At 42.7% G+C, this 19756-nt stretch overlaps 1 protein-coding gene and 1 long non-coding RNA gene across 2 annotated transcripts; one reads left to right on the forward strand and one right to left on the reverse strand.

Moving 5' to 3' along the window:
• Positions 1 to 1718: 1718 nt before the first annotated feature.
• On the forward strand, positions 1719 to 2914 carry LOC113888608 (interferon alpha-B-like). The gene has a single exon (XM_027535647.1). It carries the CDS (start codon positions 2139 to 2141, stop codon positions 2733 to 2735), a length of 597 nt encoding a protein of 198 aa, XP_027391448.1. The 5' UTR covers positions 1719 to 2138; the 3' UTR covers positions 2736 to 2914.
• Positions 2915 to 5011: 2097 nt separating this feature from the next.
• LOC113888603 lies at positions 5012 to 9924 on the reverse strand. Its single transcript, XR_003510019.1, has 2 exons — positions 9883 to 9924; positions 5012 to 9439 (listed from the first exon to the last, which is right to left on the reverse strand). It is a non-coding gene; the product is annotated as an uncharacterized LOC113888603 (long non-coding RNA).
• Positions 9925 to 19756: the final 9832 nt, after the last annotated feature.

Below are 19756 nucleotides of genomic sequence, written 5' to 3' on the forward strand. Positions count from 1 at the left end.
GGATGGTACCAGAAGGGACTCGAATCTGTAAATTCAACCCCAACTCGCTGACTCCTTGCCTGAAGTCCTTCAGTAAATGGAATCCTTCCTGTAAAATAAAACAAAAAACTCTAGGGAAGGCTTGGAAAATGCAAGGTTCCGAGCTCCCAACCAGAGAACACTGTCGATGGCAGGACTACAAGACTCCCTCTCCAGCTCTCAGCACTGTGAAAACAAAAAGTGTTTTCCCCCAATAGTAAATCAGTATCAAAAGACTCACTGAGGATGCTGCGCCCTGACGATCTGCAGAGCCCAGAACTGCAAACTCCCCAAAGTGGGCATCCCAAAGGAACTCAAGTAAAAGAGCTCTTGGCCCTCCTACAGCTGCCTGGAGAAGCACACTGTCCAGGGCTCAAGGGAAGGATATTTTATTGCTATTTTTGAGTTGCTAAATCCTGTGCTCAATCCTGTCTGACTCTTTGCGACCCCATGGACAGCAGCACGCCAGGATTCCCTGTCCTTCACTATCTGCTGGAGTTTGCTTAAATCCATAACCACTGAGTTGGTAATGCCATCCAAACATTTCCTCCTCTATAGCCCCCTTCTCCTCCTGCCCTCAATCTTCCCCAGCATCAGGGTCTTTTCCAATGAGTTGGCTCTGTACATCAGATGGCCAAAGTACAGGGCTTCCCTGGTAGCTCAGATGGTAAAGAATGTACCTGCAAGTGTGGGAGACTTGGGTTTGATCCCTGGGTCAGGAAGATCGCCGGAAAAGGGAATGGCAACCTACTCCAGTATTCTTGCCTACAGAATTCCATGGACAGAAGAGCAAGTGGCTGGCTACGGTCCATGGGGTCACAAAGATGAGACATGACTGAGCAACTAACATTTACTTACATATTGGAGCTTCATTCTTGACTGGTTTGATCTCCTTGCTATCCAAGGGACTCTCAAGAGTCTTCTCCAGCACCATAATTTGAAAGCATTGATTCTCCTGCACTCGCCTTCTTTATGGTCCACCTCTCACATCCAAACAAGACTATTGGAAACACCATAGCTTTGACTATACAGACGTTTGTTGTCAAAGTGATGTTTACTCTTTTTAACATGCTGTCTAGTTCTGCCATAGCTTTTCTTCCAAGGAGCAAGTGTCTTTTAATTTTGTAGCTACACTCAATGTCCACAGTGATTTTGGAGACCAAGAAAAGAAAATGTGTCACGGTTTCCACTCTTCCCCCATCTCTTTGCCACAGATGTCAGAAGCTTAGGTTTTTAAATGTTGAGTGTTATGTGAGCTTTTTCAGTCTCCTCTTTCACCCTCAACAAGAGGCTCTTTAGTTCTTCTTCGCTCTCCTCCATTGGATTGGTATCATGGTCCTATATTATTTATTCCTATCAAAGTCGTTAAGAACATCCATAAGAATGTCAAGAGCTAAACAGAAAGAAATGTTATAAAATTTAGATGAATATTCAGCAGACAGGGAATTAAAAATTGATTTCTGAAATGTAACAAAGTTAAAAGTACTTCAAAATAAATATGAAGAAAATAAACTAAGGTTTTCAATGATTTTGAGTTTTGAAAGATTTTTAAGTCTATCTATACTGTGGTATTATTATATATTTTTATATGAATTTCATATGAATACGTAATTTGGTACATTACTATTTATATAAGTAAATATTCTCCATTAAAAGTCATCCTTCAAACTCATTCATAAAGTTAAATAAAACTCAGCAGCTTTTACATTTATTGTACACCTTTCATTTTATGGCATCGTTAACCCTAGGGTGAATACAACAAGGAAGCTTTGCACTTTCCTTTTCTATGTATAAAGATATGCATGGAGTACAAAGATGGATCCACAGCATAAATGTATTGTCAAAATTTCATGGTGGGAGTAATTAGGAAAAAAAATCTCAGAAGACTTTGTCAATAGGGGAAGGGAAGGCAATAATGAAAAAAATGTTTGCGAAACACTGTCGTAACCCATTTGGAGAGTGCAAATTGAAAGCAAAAACAAAAGACGGAACTTTCATAAAATGGAAACCATGGGCTCCTATTTAAGACACAGGCCTGAAACAAGGTCTTCAGAGAACAAAGAGAGCAGGTTCACAGAGTCACCCATCTCACCAGGCCAGAAGCATCTGCAAGGTCCCCGATGGCCCCAGCCTGGTCCTTCCTCCTGGCCCTGCTGCTGCTCAGCTGCAATGCCATCTGCTCTCTGGACTGCCACCTGCCTCACACCCACAGCCTGGCCAACAGGAGGGTCCTGACGCTCCTGCGACAACTGAGGAGGGTCTCCCCTTCCTCCTGCCTGCAGGACAGAAATGACTTCTCATTCCCCCAGGAGGTGCTGCATGGCAGCCAGTTGCAGAAGGCTCAGGCCATCTCTGTGCTCCACGAGGTGACCCAGCACACCTTCCAGCTCTTCAGCACAGAGGGCTCGGCCACTACGTGGGATGAGAGCCTCCTGGACAAGCTCCACGCTGCACTGGATCAGCAGCTCACTGACCTGCAAGCCTGTCTGAGGCAGGAGGAGGGGCTGCGAGGGGCTCCCCTGCTCAAGGAGGATGCCAGCCTGGCTGTGAGGAAATACTTCCACAGACTCACTCTGTATCTGCAAGAGAAGAGACACAGCCCTTGTGCCTGGGAGGTTGTCAGAGCAGAAGTCATGAGAGCCTTCTCTTCCTCAACCAACTTGCAGGAGAGATTCAGGAGAAAGGACGGACACACACCTGGTTCAACACAGAAATGATTCTCACAAACCAACAGACCACAGTTCCTCCTGTGCTGCCATGTCAAGGACTCTCATTTCTGCTGTCATCCTGCCCTGAACTGAATCAATTTGTAAAATGATTTCAGGTATATTAAGTGACATCATGATCTAGTCTACAGGCACTACTCAGTCGCAGATACTCAAGCTGATCCATCTACTTATTTATCTATTTGGACATTTATCTAATTTAATATTTATTTATTTATATATAAAGAATTAAATTATTTTGTTCATAAAATTATGTATGTATACTTAAGGGAAAAATATATTTTGTATACGTTTATATATATATATATATATCATTAAACCTTACTATAAAAAACTTCCTTTCTTTTTCTTTAAAAAAAGCACATTAAGACTGAATATGCAACTTGATTAAAGAATGCATTTTACAATTCCTTCCCCCATCTTTATAATTTTCCCATTACAAGTAAAAATATACTTTCTCTAGCCCAGTGGTGTGTTGCTCTCAGGACGTAGCTGTGAGGATAATGAATCCAATCATTTTTGTAACTTTGATTTTTTTAACGGAAAGTAACATTCACATTTAATGGAATGTGAAGTCAAGGGGGCCTTAGAAAGCATCACTATGAACAAAGCTAGTGGAGGTGAGGGAATTCCAGTTGAGCTATTTCAAATTCTGAAAGATGATGCTGTGAAAGTGCTGCACTCAATATGCCAGCAATTTGGAAAACTCAGCGGTGGCCACAGGATTGGAAAAGTTCAGTTTTCATTCCAATCCCAAAGAAAGGCAATACCAAAGAATGCTCAAACAACCACACAATTGCACTCATCTCACACGCTAGTAAAGTAATGCTCAAAATTTTCCAAGCCAGGCTTCAGCAATATGTGAACCATGAATTTCCAGATGTTCAAACTGGTTTTAGAAAAGGCAGAGGAACCAGAAATCAAATTGTCAACATCCACTGGATCATCAAAAAAGCAAGAGAGTTCCAGAAAAACATCTATTTCTGCTTTACTGACTATGCCAAAGCCTTTGACTGTGTGGATCACAAAAAACTGTGGAAAATTCTGAAAGAGATGGGACTACCAGACCACCTGACCTGCCTCTTGAGAAACATATATACAGGTCAGGAAGCAACAGTTAGAACTGGACATGGAACAAAAGACTGGTTCCAAATAGGAAAAGGAGTACGTCAAGGCTGTATATTGTCACCTTGCTTATTTAACTTATATGCAGGGTACATCATAAGAAATGCTGGGCTGGAAGAAACACAAGCTGGAATCAATATTGTCGGGAGAAATATCAGTAACCTCAGATATGGAGATGACACCACCCTTATGGCAGAGAGTGAAGAGGAACTAAGGGCCTCTTGATGAAAGTAAAAGAGGAGAGTGAAAAAGTTGGCTTAAAGCTCAACATTCAGAAAACGAAGATCATGGCATCCGGTCCCACCACTTCATGGGAAATAGATGGGGAAACAGTGGAAACAGTGTCAGACTTTATTTTTCTGGGCTCCAAAATCACTGCAGATGGTGATTGCAGCCTTGAAATTAAAAGACGCTTACTCCTTGGAAGGAAAGTTATGACCAACCTAGATAGCACATTCAAAAGCAGAGACATTACTTTGCCAACAAAGATCCATCTAGTCAAGGCTATGGTTTTTCCAGTGGTCATGTATAGATGTGAGAGTTGGACTGTGAAGAAAGCTGAGCGCTGAAGAATTTATGCTTTTGAACTGTGGTGTTGGAGAAGACTCTTGAGAGTCCCTTGGACTGCAAGGAGATCCAGCCAGTCCATTCTAAAGGAGATGGGTCCTGGGTGTTCTTTGGAAGGAATGATGCTAAAGCTGAAACTCTAGTACTTTGGCCACCTTGTGCGAAGAGTTGACTCATTGGAAAAGACTCTGATGCTGGGAGGGATTGGGGGCAGGAGGAGAAGGGGATGACAGAGGATGAGATGGCTGGATTGCATCACTGACTCAATGGATGTGAGTTTGAGTGAATTCCGGGAGTTGGTGATGGACAGGGAGGCCTGGCGTGCTGCAGCTCATGGGGTCACAAAGAGTAGGACATGACTGAGCGACTGAACTGAACTGAACTGAACCTAAAAAACAATAATGAGTTAATTTATAATAAAATGTTAACTATTTTTAAAATAGTATAATTAGTAGTAGAAATGACTATCAGTTAGCTTGAATGCTACAATGAAAGGGAGAAAAATGGAATTCCCCCAGTAGAAGGTGGATCAAGCTGTGAGAGGATGTAAAAATAAAAGGTAACTACTTATAATAGACATTTCAGTGCAAATGTTCAATGGATATTGGAGATGGCAATTTACAAGCAATTTCATAAAGTGTAAGGCGTAACAGAAGAACTCATCAAATAGGACGAGAGTATGGAATGAGAAAAGGACTTAAAATGGAGTCCCATGACCTCAGTCTTAAAAGGGAGGGAATGGCACAAGGACGCGTCGATGGAAACGGCCATGTGTTAACAGCACACGAGGGCAGGAGGATAAGGGAACCCAGGAGAACGGCTCTGCAGGGCAGTTTCCTTAGAGGCAGGAAGCAAAGAGCAGGGGCTGTGAAGTGTGTGGTTCTGGTCTCCAGTCCTGGGCTGTCCTGGTTGGATCCTAGTTCTCTTTTCCATAAAGTCCCTTGTCCATCCTTGCTGGTAATGTCACCTCGTGGAGCCTCTGCATTGCTACTGAAAGACCAAATCCCAGAAGAGTTCAGAAGCCAATTTTTTCCCTTCTTATACTATAAAAGTAAGAAACATTATTAATGAATGAAGCGTTTGATTTTCTGCAACCTCCAAGGGGACTCATGCCAAGGGCCACCTTCCAGGATTGCAGCTGCTAGTGCCCTTGTCCCCATGCCAAGCCCCTGCTGACCCACCTCCACAGGAGACTCCACCTTTAGCAGGTAGGTCTGGTTTGGTACCCTGTGCGGTCACTGCTCCTTTCCACTGGGTCATGGTGCACTCAAGATTTTGTTTGTCCCCTTTGAGAATGGAGTCTTTTTCCAACAGTCCTGTGGAAGTCCTGTAATTAATCACACTGGCCTTCAGAGTCAGATTCCTTGGGGATACCCAGTCCCTTTGCCAGATCTGCAGGCTTGGAAGCCTGACATAAGGCTCAGAACATGCACAACAGTGGGAGAACTTTTTTGGTATTACTGTTTTCCAGTTTCTCGGTTTCCCATCTGGCAGGTATGGGGTTTATTTTTATTGTGATTGAGCACCTCCTTCGCCTTGTTGCAGTTTCTTCGTTGGCTTTGGACGTGGGGTATCTTTTTTGGGTGGGCTCCAGAGCCCTCCTGTGGATGGTTTTCAACAGCTAGTTGCGATTTCGGTGCTCTCGCAGGATGAGATGAGTGCATGTCCTTCTATTCTGCCATTTTGAACCAGAAGCTAAGCCAAAACTTTGATACTTCACCATTGAAATAGGCTGAAGTATCTCATGCACACCCATCATATCTTTTATTCACCACCATGGACATACTTTGGCTGAGATTTGAACAGAGGGTTAATTACTGGAATTAGGTATGTTGCCTGTCTTCAAATAGTATGATTTTCTAAGACAGATCTTAAAAATCAAATGTCAATGTGCTGTACAGAAAATATTATTATCGAGGCATATCCAAGTTCCTGCAGTAACAAGTCAGGGTTCATTTATAAAAATTGATCAACAAAGATCCCACCAATTTATACATTTACCATATTTCAACTTTTATTATTTTAAGAATTTCTTATAGTCTGTAGTTTCCAAGATCAAAGTCTTTCTTTTCATTTTAAACACCCCTCCCCTACACACATCCTCCATCAGGACCTTCTAACTGAGAGTCCCTTAAATGGGGAGGAAGTGACTCCCCAGAGCAGGAGCAAGTCTCCATTTCCTATTCCCACCCAGCATCCTGCACAGTGGTAGGATACTACTGGTCCTCAGGGTTGTCAATAAAAGTTTAAGTGTAATAATGATAATAATAATAATGATAAGCTTAAAAGAGTTTTACCAGTTAAACTGTTTGAAGACAACAATCTTGCTGCATTCTTTGTGGGTTACTCTTGTCTTCTCAGGTGACCAGTATATTTGTTATCTGGGCATCTCTTTAGTTCTCCCTCAATTTCCTGCATCATTTAGTCCAGTAGATTTTTCTGTCCTATGCTACAGTTTTCTCGGCTTTAAAATAGGGAAATGGGAGTGGATACACGTGTATTTATAGTTGATTTATATTGTTGTACAGCAGAAACCAGCACAACATTGTAAAGCAATTTTTCTCCAATTAAAAACAAAATAGGGATAACAGGAATACTGTAGTCCATTCAATATACCATCTCATGTTATGTACTCTATATGACGTTAATATAAACAACTTACAAAATTATCTTACATGAGTAGATTATATAAAGCATCACGGACACATGAAACAGCTGTGAGAGTTGTTACTGTGACAGGTGTATACAAAGGTTTCGCCATTATTTCATGTCTACCCTAAAGATGATTATGCTGTATCTGTGCCTTACTCAGCTCTAATTTTTAATGCAAAAATTCTACCTCTGCAAATTAGAATACGTTAATCTTTTCTAGTATTGTACAAACCATATCTACACATCTTGAAATTTTACTAACAAATAAAATAACTTATGACTGTACCAAGCACACTGAGATATTTAGCAGGCATCAGATCAACATGCAATCAGTTCATTTGGCATATAAGATGCTTATTAAGTAGCAAATGGTATATTAAGTGTAAACCTACATTATGCTGAAATAAAAAACATCTTGATTATGAATTTTAAAGCAACTTATCTATATGAAATGAAATTTTTAAAAAGTTAATAAAACTCTCCAATGAAAAACTATGTACAAATTTGAAAGCTTAACATAAGATCCTTAGTTAAAAGAAATGAGAAGAAAAAAAGATTTTGAAAATTGACATTAATTCCTTAAGGTAGTTACTGGGTCATACATTTGTCAAATATGGCTTTTACTCAATTGAACTGAGATGAACAAAGAAGTAATTTTGAAAACATTACAGATCATTTTGCTTCCACTGAAGCCAGGAACTCAAAGTCTTGTTTTGGCATAAGGAAAATATTTAAACTTGGTGTGAGTTTAAGATTTATCTATACATTTAAAAATATTTTTCAACTACTTGAACGTTGCAGGAGAAATTATCATTTATATTAAATAAAATCATTTCCCCTTTCCCCAGGGGCTCCTGTAAGACTGTCTTGTCCTCAAGTCTTTCCACTGCATGGTCCCAATATCTAGATTACTGTCCAGAATGTAGATGCCTTTCCCCTTTCTCCAAATTAGTCTTTTTCCCCAAAAACAACTTGGAATCTGAAAACATACCGCAACATGCTCAGATTTACAGCCATCAATCACAGCATAAACAGGCACCAGTGAAACTGCTCTGGCTAAAATCTCCACCCAGGAAGGTGAGGATGTATGCAGGGGCAGGTGCAGAAATCAAAGGCTCTGAGCAAAGCCACTGAAAGGCTCCCCTGGGCAGTCTGGCCCGAAAAGGAAGGTTAGTCACTGCTCCTGGGGCGCCACGCACTCCCTGGGCCCCAGCAGCACCTAGCTCAGCTGGAGGCTCCTGCCTACAGGGACTCTCCGGTTCTCCCTGTGGACTTGGTGCTGGAGTTCGAGGCGCTGGACCTGGAGACAGGTGTGCTGGGCGAGCAAGGCCAGTTGGTCTGTTACAGGGAGTTCTGTGGTGCCCTCCCGGTAGCTGGGGCGCAGGGAAGGCAGCTTAGAGCACCTTGTTGAGCTGTAGCCCTCAGTTTCACAGAAGTGCTGAGTTTGGGGGATTCCTGGTCTCTCAGAGGGTGGCAATGGTGATGATCACCATTCTCCAGGGCTGGAGAACACCACCCTCCATGTCATCAGGGAAGGGGTTGGCATCTGGTGGGCTTGGTGATGCTGCAGATGTCAGGTTGTGCCAGGCTTTATCCAGCTGTTCTCAGCACCTTCCTGCAAGTAAGGTCTGTAAATAGGTCAGAATTGTCACTTTCTGCACTTTTCTCAATTTTGTTTCCACTAAAAAACTTCCCTTCTATTCTTGGCATCAGAGAATGTCACAGCTTCGATGCTTCTTTTGTGTTATTACACTGGAAATGAAATTTTGTTCATGGAAAAGTCTCAGTCCAAAAGGAGATATTCATCTATATGAGTCAACTCAGCTTGAAATAAAAACATGAAGCTCAGTCTAACTCTCTTCTTTAGTCTAAAAGAGAACTTAGAGGTATGACTCCATAGTCTATTTTGACAGTTTTTAAATTGAACCAAAATAAATCTAGCCATAACTCTCTGCATTTTCTTTTTAAGGTCTAATACATAAGGTTTTAATTCTTCCACAATTATTTACAGGACCCTAGCTCTCATTTTCTGATGGTCTACAGATAATAGTGGCATAATACTGAACATGGGTTAATTCATACAATTTTCTTCATTCTGTACCAAAGTGTGCTGACTGCACACACATGGGACAGTGTGCCTGGAGATGTGGATTCCAAGAGAGTCACGTGGGGATGGGGTCTGCCATCCTGGGAGCAGGAGAGTGGACACTGGAGGAGGATGAGGAGGAAGGAGGCAGCAGGAGCTCAGAGCAGCTCTGAGTACGGAGGAGGGACTGGGAGCAGCAGGAAGCTCTGCTCTCACACTATCTGAGGTCCTGAGCGTAGCCGACACCAGACTTTCACTTCCTCTCCTAAAAGATGAAGACAACTTTAGTACCATCACAGAGGACATTGTATAGTCCAAATAATACGAAGTTTGCAAATTATAGGCTGAGCACATGGAAATTAGTGAATGATAACAGTCTTTTTATCAATATAACCAAGAGTCACCTGTTTACTCCACCCTCAGTCCAACCAAGAGGAGCTCTGCCTGAAAGTCCCTTAACACTGTCAAGGGTCTGCATTTTGAGGCCCCAAGTGTTAATTCTAGGAGAGGGACTGCCTGCAGGACTCTGAAGGAGCCCAGGAGCCCAAGTTTCCTCCCTTTTGATCAATGCCTGGTACATTATGGAGAGAAATCCCACAGCACTTGAAGTTCTTTGCAGAGAAACAGATTCTAGGAAAGTTGTCTAATGAAACACAACTGCTCTGTTAATATGGAGAAGGCAATGGCACCCCACTGCAGTACTCATACCTGGAAAATCCCATGGATGGAGGAGCCTGGTGGGCGGCAGTCCATGGGGTCACTAAGAGTCAGATACAACTGGGCAACTTCACTTTGACTTTTCCGTTTCCTGCATTGGAGAAGGAAACGGCAACCCACTCCAGTGTTCTTGCCTGGAGAATCCCAGGGACAGGGGAGCCTGATGGGCTGCCGTCTATGGGGTCGCACAGAGTCGGACACGACTGAAGCAACTTAGCAGCAGCAGCAGCAACTCTGTTAATAAATAAGTCGTCCTTTTCCTCAACCTCAGTTAGTTTCAGTTAGACCACCTCTGATGCTACTTTTTAAGACACTGATTATGTTATACTTTAAAATCACACTGGGAGAAAAAGAAACCAGATTTGTAGTTACCAAAAGTAAGGGGTGGCTGAAGAGGAAATCAGATGAAGGCAGTCTAAAGGTAATATTTTTTCTTAATAGAAAAAAAAGGAGACATTAAAAAAAAAAAGATATGGAGAGAAGGAAAATGGTTAAAATGCTGTGTTTTGAGGCTCCCCCCAAAAGCATAGTCTAGGATGGGGGCAGCCAACAAGTCTATAAAGGAGCAGATCCCAAGATTCCAGGCTTATGGCAGTCCTAGAACATTATGGAAAGAAATCTTACAGCCCTTGAATTCTTTTGCAGAGAACCAGCATTTTGAAAAATTGTCTGACAAAATAATGGCTGCTCTGTGAAGAGTATAAATGAGGTAAACAGTCCCTTGGTTGGATGGCATCACCGACTCAATGGACATGAGTTTGGGTAAACTCTGTGAGTTGGTGACGAACAGGGCGGCCTGGTGTGCTGCGGTTCATGGGGTCGAAAAGAGTGGGACACGACTGAGCGACTGAACTGAATTGAACTGAAACAGTTCCTTACATCATGCTCAGTTAGTCTCAGACCACCTTTGGTGATATTATTTTAAGACAAAGACTTTTTTAATGGTTACAGAGACCAGGAAATCGGTTATACAATGAAACAGGAAAGAATGACAAGAAATGGGACATTCCTATACTTTCATCCAGGGAAGATGGCAACAGTACTTCTAAAGCGATTTCTTGGGTTAGTACTGGGACAAAGTAAGAAAGGACTTCTCTTAAGCGTGATATGTAAAAAGGCACCAAGTCTAAGACAGCAAGATAAATAATATTATAATTCAATATTAAAAAACGAAACTGCCAAAATATACATGCTGAACAAAACATCAAAATTTTCAAGAAAGACAAGAAATGCCCTTTTATTTGCAAGACCATATGTGTCTTACAAAGAAAGGCTTCACATTGCCAATGAAATCTGGGCAATTTTCATTTCATCTATAAAATTCTTCCCAAAGAAAATGAAAAGATCAGACCTGTAAATGCCCTCAACGCTTTGTACAGGACACTGCCTCTTCTTCCTCTGGTTCCTCTCTCCCTCTCTCTCTTCCATCTTCTTTCCTTTCTTTTTGACTGCACAGCACTGCATGTGGGATCTTAGTTCCCAGACCAGACATCACATTGGCACCTCTTGCCTTGAAAGCTCAGTCTTGCTCATTGGACCAGGGACATCTGCACTAATCCTTTTTTCTACACTACACACAAGGTGGGGTGCTGGCAGTGGTGTTTCAGAAACTCAGGTTAAATAAAAATTATTTAAGACTGTCACAGAGTCACAAGAAATTGTCAAATATAGAAGTGATCTTGAATATATTGAGCTTGCTTCCATTAAAGCCAGGAAAGTAAAATCATATTAAATTCTTGTTTCAGTATGAATAAACCATAGCTTAAAAAGAATTTAATAAAATACGAATAAATATTAATACATATTTTAATATTCATACCTAATAACATATACCTAATATTTTAAATGTTTTAATTAAAATAAATGTTTTAATACTCATACATTTAACATCATATATCTAATATTTAAAATGTTTTCATAAAAATATTGCACAACTAAAAGTTTTAAAATATTTAATGAGACAAATATAATTAAGTATAAATTTAAAGGCATACATTCCTGTTCGTTTTTGAATATTCTTACTTTTCAGTTGTTCAATACTTACTCCCTCACTTCAAGGCCAGCTCCTTGAACGACACCCTAAAAGTCCCAGAGCATCTCCAGGGGCGCACAGCTCCCCCGTCATCGGCCCGGGTGGGGACCGCGCTCGGACTTGCCCCCAGGGCGTCCCCAACACCGTCCAGTCGTCCCATAGCCGCCGCCAAGCTCCCCATTCCCTGAGCTGCCCCTTCTTCGCGCCAGAAACGAGCCCGAATCTGTAAAATCGGCCCCAACTCGCTCTAATTCTCCGCTTCAAACGCCTCAGTAAACGCCTTTTCTTTGTAAAAATGGCCTTGCTCTAGTTTCTGTGCGAAAAGAAAGCACAACATTCATTGGACGGCCAGGAATGCAAGGTTCCGGGCTTGCCATCACACAAAACGTCTCTGGAGAGGGCTCGGATTGAAAATTTCTTGGTGCTGCTGCTGCTAAGTCGCTTCAGTCGTGTCCGATTCTGTGCGACCCCATAGACGGCAGCCCACCAGGCTCCCCCGTCTCTGGAATTCTCCAGGCAAGAACACTGGAGTGGGTTGCCATTTCCTTCTCTAATGCATTTAAGTGAAAAGTGAAAGTGAAGTCGCTCGGTCGTCTCCGACTCTTAGCTATTTCTTAGTGCACTATTAAAGGAACAGCAACTTGGTCGCTGAGCAGCGACGCCTTTCTTCTCTGGCTGCCAAACCCGCTGAAACGACGTCTCAGAACTCCCAAACTCCCTAATAAAACCGATAAGGAGACATCCTGCGCCCTCTTGCGGCCTGCTAGAGAAGCGCTCTCCCACGACCGGGCGAAGAAACCTTTGGCTCATTGATTAGTGGTGTCCGCACGCCCCCTGTTGGCCTTCCAGTGAATCACGGAAACTCTGTATCAGTTCAGTTCAGTTCAGTCCAGTTCAGTTCAATCGTCCAGTCGTGTCCGACTCTGCGACCCCATTAACAGCACGCAGCATGACAGGCCTCCCTGTCCATCACCAACTCCCGGAGCCTACCCAAACTCATGTCCATTGAGTCGGTGATGCCATCCAATCATCTCATCCTCTGTCATCCCCTTCTCCTGCCCTCAATGTTTCCCAGCACAAGGGTTTTTTCAAAAGAGTCAGCTTTTCCGATCAGGTGGCCAAATTATTGCAGTTTCGCTTCAAAATCAGTCCTTCCAATGAACACCCAGGACTGATCTCCTTTAGGATGAACTGGTTGGATCTCCTTGCAGTCCAAGGGACTCTCAAGAGTTTTCTCCAACACCACAGTTCAAAAGCATCAATTCTTCGGCGCTCAACTTTCTTTATAGTCCAATTCTCACATCCTTACATGACTACTGGAAAAACGACAGCCTTGACTAGACGGACCTTTGTTGGCAAAGAAATGTCTCTGTTTTTTAATATACTATCTAGGTTTGTCATCACTTTACTTCCAAGGAGTAAGTGTCTTTTAATTTCACGGCTGCAGTCACCATCTGCAGTGATTTTGGAGCCCCACAAATAAATTCTGCCACTGTTTCCACTCTTTCCCCATCTATGTGCCATGAAGTGATGGGACAGGATTCCATAATCTTCGTTTTCTGAATGTTGAGCTTTAAGCCAACTTTTTCACTCTCCTCTTTCACTTTCATCAAGAGGCTCTTTAGTTCTTCTTCACTTTCTGCCATAAGGGCAGTGTCATCTGCATATCTGAGGTTACTGATATTTCTCCCAGCAACCTTGATTCCAGCTTGTGCTTCCTCCAGCACAGCATTTCTCCTGATGTACTCTGCATATAAGTTAAATAAGCAGGGTGACAATATACAGCCTTGATGTACTCCTTTTCCTATTTGGAACCAGTCTGTTGTTCCATGTCCAGTTGTAACTGTTGATTCCTAACCTGCATACAGGTTTCTCAAGAGGCAGGTCAGGTGGTCTGGTATTCCCATCTCTTTCAGAATTTTCCAGTTTATAAATAGTCTTCCAATAAACTGTGGAAACTCCCTATGGCCAAGATCTATTTGCTAGTGGCAGGAGTGATGCTCTGCTCCATCCCTGCTTGTCCTCTTGACAACAAAAAAATTTTCATACATTTGAGACAGATGAAACGATCCCCTCTCAGTCATGCCTAGACCACAGACACCACTTCAAGTTTCCTTGGAGAAGAGAGAATATCACCCCAATCCAGATGACTCAAGGCACCTGTTATCACCAATTGATGCTCCAGCAGATCTTCAACCTCTTCACCACGGAGAGCAGCCATGCTGCTTGGAACAGTGCCCTCCTCGACAAACTACTCCAGCCTGGGTCAGAGCCTGGAACAGCTGGAAGAAGTGACTCTGGGTTGCCCCGATTTGGGAATTGCTGTCCGGAAGTATTTCCAAGGAATCCATCTCTACCTGAAGGAAAAGGAATAGGCCCCTGTGCCTGGGAGGTTGTCAGAGTGGAAACTGAAAAGTGCCTTTCCCTCATGTAAGAATCCTCAAGAAACATCAACAGATACAATGAAAATTATACTTGTGACAACTCTCTACTCAATCAGATTGTTTTCTTAACTCTCCAAAGTGATCTGGACTTCTGTTTGCTTACAAGCTGAAAAATATCTGAAATAAAAGTCCTAGTTTTACAAAAACATTTAGACAGAAAAACAAAGTCTCTTTTCTAAAATAAACAATTTTATAACATAATGTAAAAGATCTTTATGTATTTGGGGGTATTTACTATTTTCAACATCTGAAGTTTACTTATTTATGGAAGTTTTTAGGAGAGTATGTTGTGAAAGGTATTTGTCAGTTAACCTAATGTTTAGCCTCTGTAACAGGTAAACAGAAACTCGGGTCAGGAATTTGATTCTAAAGAAAACCGTTCTTTCCTTCTTTGAAGAGCACAATGCAGGCCTTCTTGATCAAGTGAATCTTCTAGTTCGCTCTTCTCCAAAAAGTGAGTCAAGGAAATGGGTCCCTTTGTTTTGCAATTTTTCCATCATTAACACATGACTTCAATTTTGTCTGTAGTACTTGAGTCTATTCTCCTTGAAGGCAAAGGGAAAAGATTAGTGGATCACATGGGGTGTTTCCAAGGGCCAGGACTACACGGGGGTAACAGCACTTCTGCTCACATTACCCGGCCCAGGCTTATCCTCATGGGAGTCTCATTGCAAGGAAATTTGGAAATAATTGGATGATTAAGACAGAAGGAGACAAGTTCAGTGCACAAGACCATTTTTTCATTTTTGCACTATTTGTCCTAATGGAGCTCTGGGTGGGTGTGCAAGGGGAAAACCAATGTTCTTGCTTGCACACACTCTGATTTAAACTCTTATTTCACAGTTTCAGCTTGGGGAAGATGACAGAGCTGTCACTCAGAGTTCACAGGATCATAGACAATTTGAAAGAAGCATTCAGGTTGAGTCCCAAAGGCATAGGCCAATGAGGAAAACATCTACAAGTGTAGACAGAGTGTTTCCTTGCTGCCTGAGGGAGACAAGGAAAGAGTGATCAGGCAGCCCCTTGCAAGCACTTGAGAATCACTGAATGAAAAGTGGACACTGAGTCCCCCACTCACCATACCTTCCAAATATTGAAAATGCAAACTTGAAGAAAATATTTCTGCAAATGATCTTTAAAAAGTATCTCACACAATATTTCATCATATCTTCCCTTGTAGAAACATGAAGAATCTCTAAATCATTGTGTTCTCACATCATATATATCTAATAGATATTGGGTTTATTGTTTCTCCTATCATTACCATCCTTGTGAATTGATGTTACTTGAATATTGATTGAAAGAAATGTTACAGCCCAGACTAGACTTCGAGAAAACAGCGTTCAGTAAGATAATTTCTCTCCCTTCAGAAATTTTACAGACTTCGGAGGTATTCTGAGGATAAAACAGGGCATGTAATATCTTACAATTCAAGCTTCTTCAACAAAATAGCATAGACTGGGTAGTTTGCAAAGACCAGAAATGTATTCCTCAAAGTTAGTTCTCGAGTCTGGATATCCGAGAACTGTGTGTCAGCTTGGTCCAGTCGTGGTCAGAGCCTGCTTCAGGTCTCACACTGCAGAGTTCTCTCGTATCATCACAGGGCAGGAGAGGGACTAGTTTTTATCCACCTCTTTTATAAGGGCATTATTTCCTTTTGTGAGGCCTCCATCCTCACACCCTAATCGCTTCCCAGAAGGTCTGTCACCTGATATCATTACTTCGGGGTTTACAACCTCATGATATGACTTTGGTGGGGTCCTAACCATTCAGAACATAAAGGTCTTTAAAGTCTACATGCTTGGAATGTAGAAGGAAGAAAATAGTCACACTGAGCAAAAAAGAATGAGCAGGTTAGTAGGCAAAATAAGGAGACCAGGGATTCATATCCAAACTCTAGATTTTCAACCTGTTGTCAGGCTTTAATTATTATATGTCAAAAACTGGAAGCCAAACTAAAATGAAGCTCACCAGCCATGCAATGGAATAAAATAAGAGCATGGAAATGATCATTCACCATTCCTTGTGAGGAGTCTCTGAAGTATCTCAGGTCAGATCAGATCAGATCAGATCAGTCGCTCAGTCATGTTTGACTCTTTGCGACCCCATGGATTGCAGCATGCCAGGCCTCCCTGTCCATCACCAACTCCTGGAGTTCACCCAGACTCATGTCCATCGAGTCAGTGATGCCATCCAGCCATCTCATCCTCTGTCATCCCCTTCTCCTCCTGCCCCCAATCCCTCCCAGCATCAGAGTCTTTTCCAATGAGTCAACTCTTCGCATGAGGTGGCCAAAGTACTGGAGTTTCAGCTTTAGCATCATTCCTTCCAAAGAAATCCCAGGGCTGATCTCCTTCAGAATGGACTGGTTGGATCTTCTTGCAGTCCAAGGGACTCTCAAGAGTCTTCTCCAACACCACAGCTCAAAAGCATCAATTCTTCAGCGCTCAGCCTTCTTCACAGTCCAACTCTCACATCCATACATGACCACAGGAAAAACCATAGCCTTGACTAGATGAACCTTTGTTGGCAAAGTAATGTCTCTGCTTTTGAATATGCTATCTAGGTTGGTCATAACTTTCCTTCCAAGGAGTAAGCGTCTTTTAATTTCATGGCTGCAGTCACCATCTGTAGTGATTTTGGAGCCCAGAAACATAAAGTCTGACACTGTTTCCACTGTGTCCCCATCTATTTCCCATGCAGTGGTGGGACCGGATGCCATGATCTTCGTTTTCTGAATGTTGAGCTTTAAGCCAACTTTTTCACTCTCCACTTTCACTTTCATCAAGAGGCTTTTTAGTTCCTCTTCACTTTCTGCCATAAGGGTGGTGTCATCTGCATATCTGAGGTTATTGATATTTCTCCCAGCAATCTTGATTCTGGTTTGTGTTTCTTCCAGTCCAGTGTTTCTCATGATGTACTCTGCATATAAGTTAAATAAACAGGGTGACAATATACAGCCTTGACAGACTCCTTTTCCTATTTGGAACCAGTCTGTTGTTCCATGTCCAGTTCTAACTGTTGCTTCCTGACCTGTGTAGTAGTAATTGCCATGTAGGTAAAGATCCACCAAAGAGTACTGTGGTAAACTGCCTGCTCATTGCTGTGAGCTATGAGCATCAGGGAGAGTTTGAGTTCAGATACATGGCTCTGCGTATGACATCCGGCAAGTTCTTTTCTGTCAGGACCTCAGTTCAGTTCAGTCGTTCAGTCACTGGTGACTCTTTATGACCCCTGAACGGCAGCACACCAGGCTTCCCTGTCCATCACCAACTCTCAGAGCTTGCTTAAACTCATGTCCATTGAGTCAGTGATGCCATCCAACCATCACATCCTCTGTTGTCCCCTTCTCCTCCTGCCTTCAATCATTCTCAGCATCAGGGTCTTTTCCAATGAGTCAGTTCTTCACAACAGGTGGCCAAAGAATTGGAATTTCAGCATCAGTCCTTCTATTGCATATTGAGGACTAATTTCCTTCAGGATGGACTGGTTTGTTCCTTGCAACCCAAGGGACTCTCAAGAGTCTTCTCCAACACCACAGTTCAAAAGCATCAATTCTTTGGCACTCAGCTTTCTGGTCCAGCTCTCACATCCATACATGACTACTAGAAAAACCATAGCTTTGACCATACAGACCTTTAGGCCCAAGTAACAGCTCTGCTTTTTAATATGCTGTCTAGCGGAGAAGGCAATGGCACCCCACTCCAGTACTCTTGCCTTGAAAATCCCATGGATGGAGAAGTCTGGTGGGCTGCAGTCCATGGGGTCGCTAAGAGTCAGACATGACTGAGCGACTTCCCTTTCACTTTTCACTTTCATGCATTGGAGAAGGAAATGGCAAACCACTCCAGTGTTCTTGCCTGGAGAATCCCAGGGACGGTAGAGCCTGGTGGGCTGCTGTCTCTGGGGTCGCACAGAGTCAGACACGACTGAAGCGACTTAGCAGCAGCAGCAGCAGATTGGTCATAGCTTTTCCTCCAAAGAGCGAGTGTCTTTTAAAAAGTTTCATGTCTGCAGTTACCATCTGCAGTGATTTTGGAGCCCAAGAAAATAAAATCTGTCACTCTTTCTTTTGTTTCCCCATCTATTTGCCATGAAGCAATGGTACAGGAAGCCATGTTCTTAATTTTTTGAATGTTTTAAGTTTTCAGCCAGCTTTTTCATTCTCCTCTTTCACTTTCATCAAGAGGCTCTTTAGCTCCTCTTCCCTTTCTTGCCTTATGGGTGGTGTCATCTGCATATCTAGTTATTGGTATTTCTCCTGGCAATCTTGATTCCAGTTTCTGCTTCATCCAGCCCGGCATCTCACATGATGTACTCTGGATATAAGTTAAATAAGCAGGGTGACAGTACACAGTCTTGGTGTACTCTTTTCCCACTTTGGAACCAGTCCATTGTTCCATGTCCGGTTCTAATTGTTGCTTCTTGACCTGCATACAGGTTTCTCAGGAGGCAGGTAAGGTGGCCTGGTATTCCTCTCTCTTGAAGTGTTTTCCACAGTTTGTTGTGATTCACAAGGTCAAAGGCTTTAGCCTAGTCAATGCAATAGAAGTAGATGTTTTCTGGAATCATGACCTAGTTGAGGACAATTAGGGGTGAGGCATCCTCCTGAGTTTAACATATGCTATGCTATGCTAAGTCACTTCAGTCGTGTCTCCAGGCAAGAACACTGGAGTGGGTTGCCATTTCCTTCTCCAATGCATGAAAGTGAAAGGTGAAAGTGAAGTCGCCTAGTCGTGTCCGACTCTTAGTGACCCCATGGACTACAGCCTACCAGACTCCTCCATCCATGGGATTTTCCAGGCAAAAGTACTGGAGTGGGGTGCCATTGCCTTCTCTGGAGTTTAACATAGTGCTGGGCAAAGGCTGAAAAGCGTGTGGCACTTGCTACTTGAATCCCCAGACCACATGTGCCTTCAAGGAAGGAGACTCCTACTGGTTTTAGCAACAAACTCAGTATGACTGGTACCAGCAGGAATAGAGTGGAAATACCAGATGCTGTCTATTATAATTCCAGGAAATAGGGCCCAGATGAAGCAAAATAGCTGGGTCATTTGTAAACGCCTTCCAGTAGTAGAAGGAAATCTGAAAAAGTGCTTTAGCTACAATTACTTGTTGAGGACTTCCCTGATGGTGCAGTGAAGAAAAATCTTTCTTCAGGAGAGACAGATTCGATCCCTGGTCCAGGAAGTGTCCACCTGCCACGGAACAACTAAGACGGTGCTCCCCTGTTACTGAGACCCTGCTCTAGAGCCCACACGCTGCAATTCCTGAAGCCTGCACGCTAGAGCCTGAGGAGGACCACACAGCAAGAAAACCGGGTACTGCAAGGAAGAGCGATCCCCACTTGCCACAACTGACGAAAGTCCAGGCAAACAGTGAAGACTCA

Source organism: Bos indicus x Bos taurus, unplaced genomic scaffold, assembly GCF_003369695.1.
Source record: "Bos indicus x Bos taurus breed Angus x Brahman F1 hybrid unplaced genomic scaffold, Bos_hybrid_MaternalHap_v2.0 tig00000169_arrow_arrow_obj, whole genome shotgun sequence".
Lineage (NCBI taxonomy): Eukaryota > Metazoa > Chordata > Mammalia > Artiodactyla > Bovidae > Bos > Bos indicus x Bos taurus.

Coding starts and splice junctions, on each gene's coding strand:
- LOC113888608 (XM_027535647.1), top strand. CDS start 2,139: ATGGCCCCAGCCTGGTCCTTCCTCCTGGCCCTGCTGCTGCTCAGCTGC.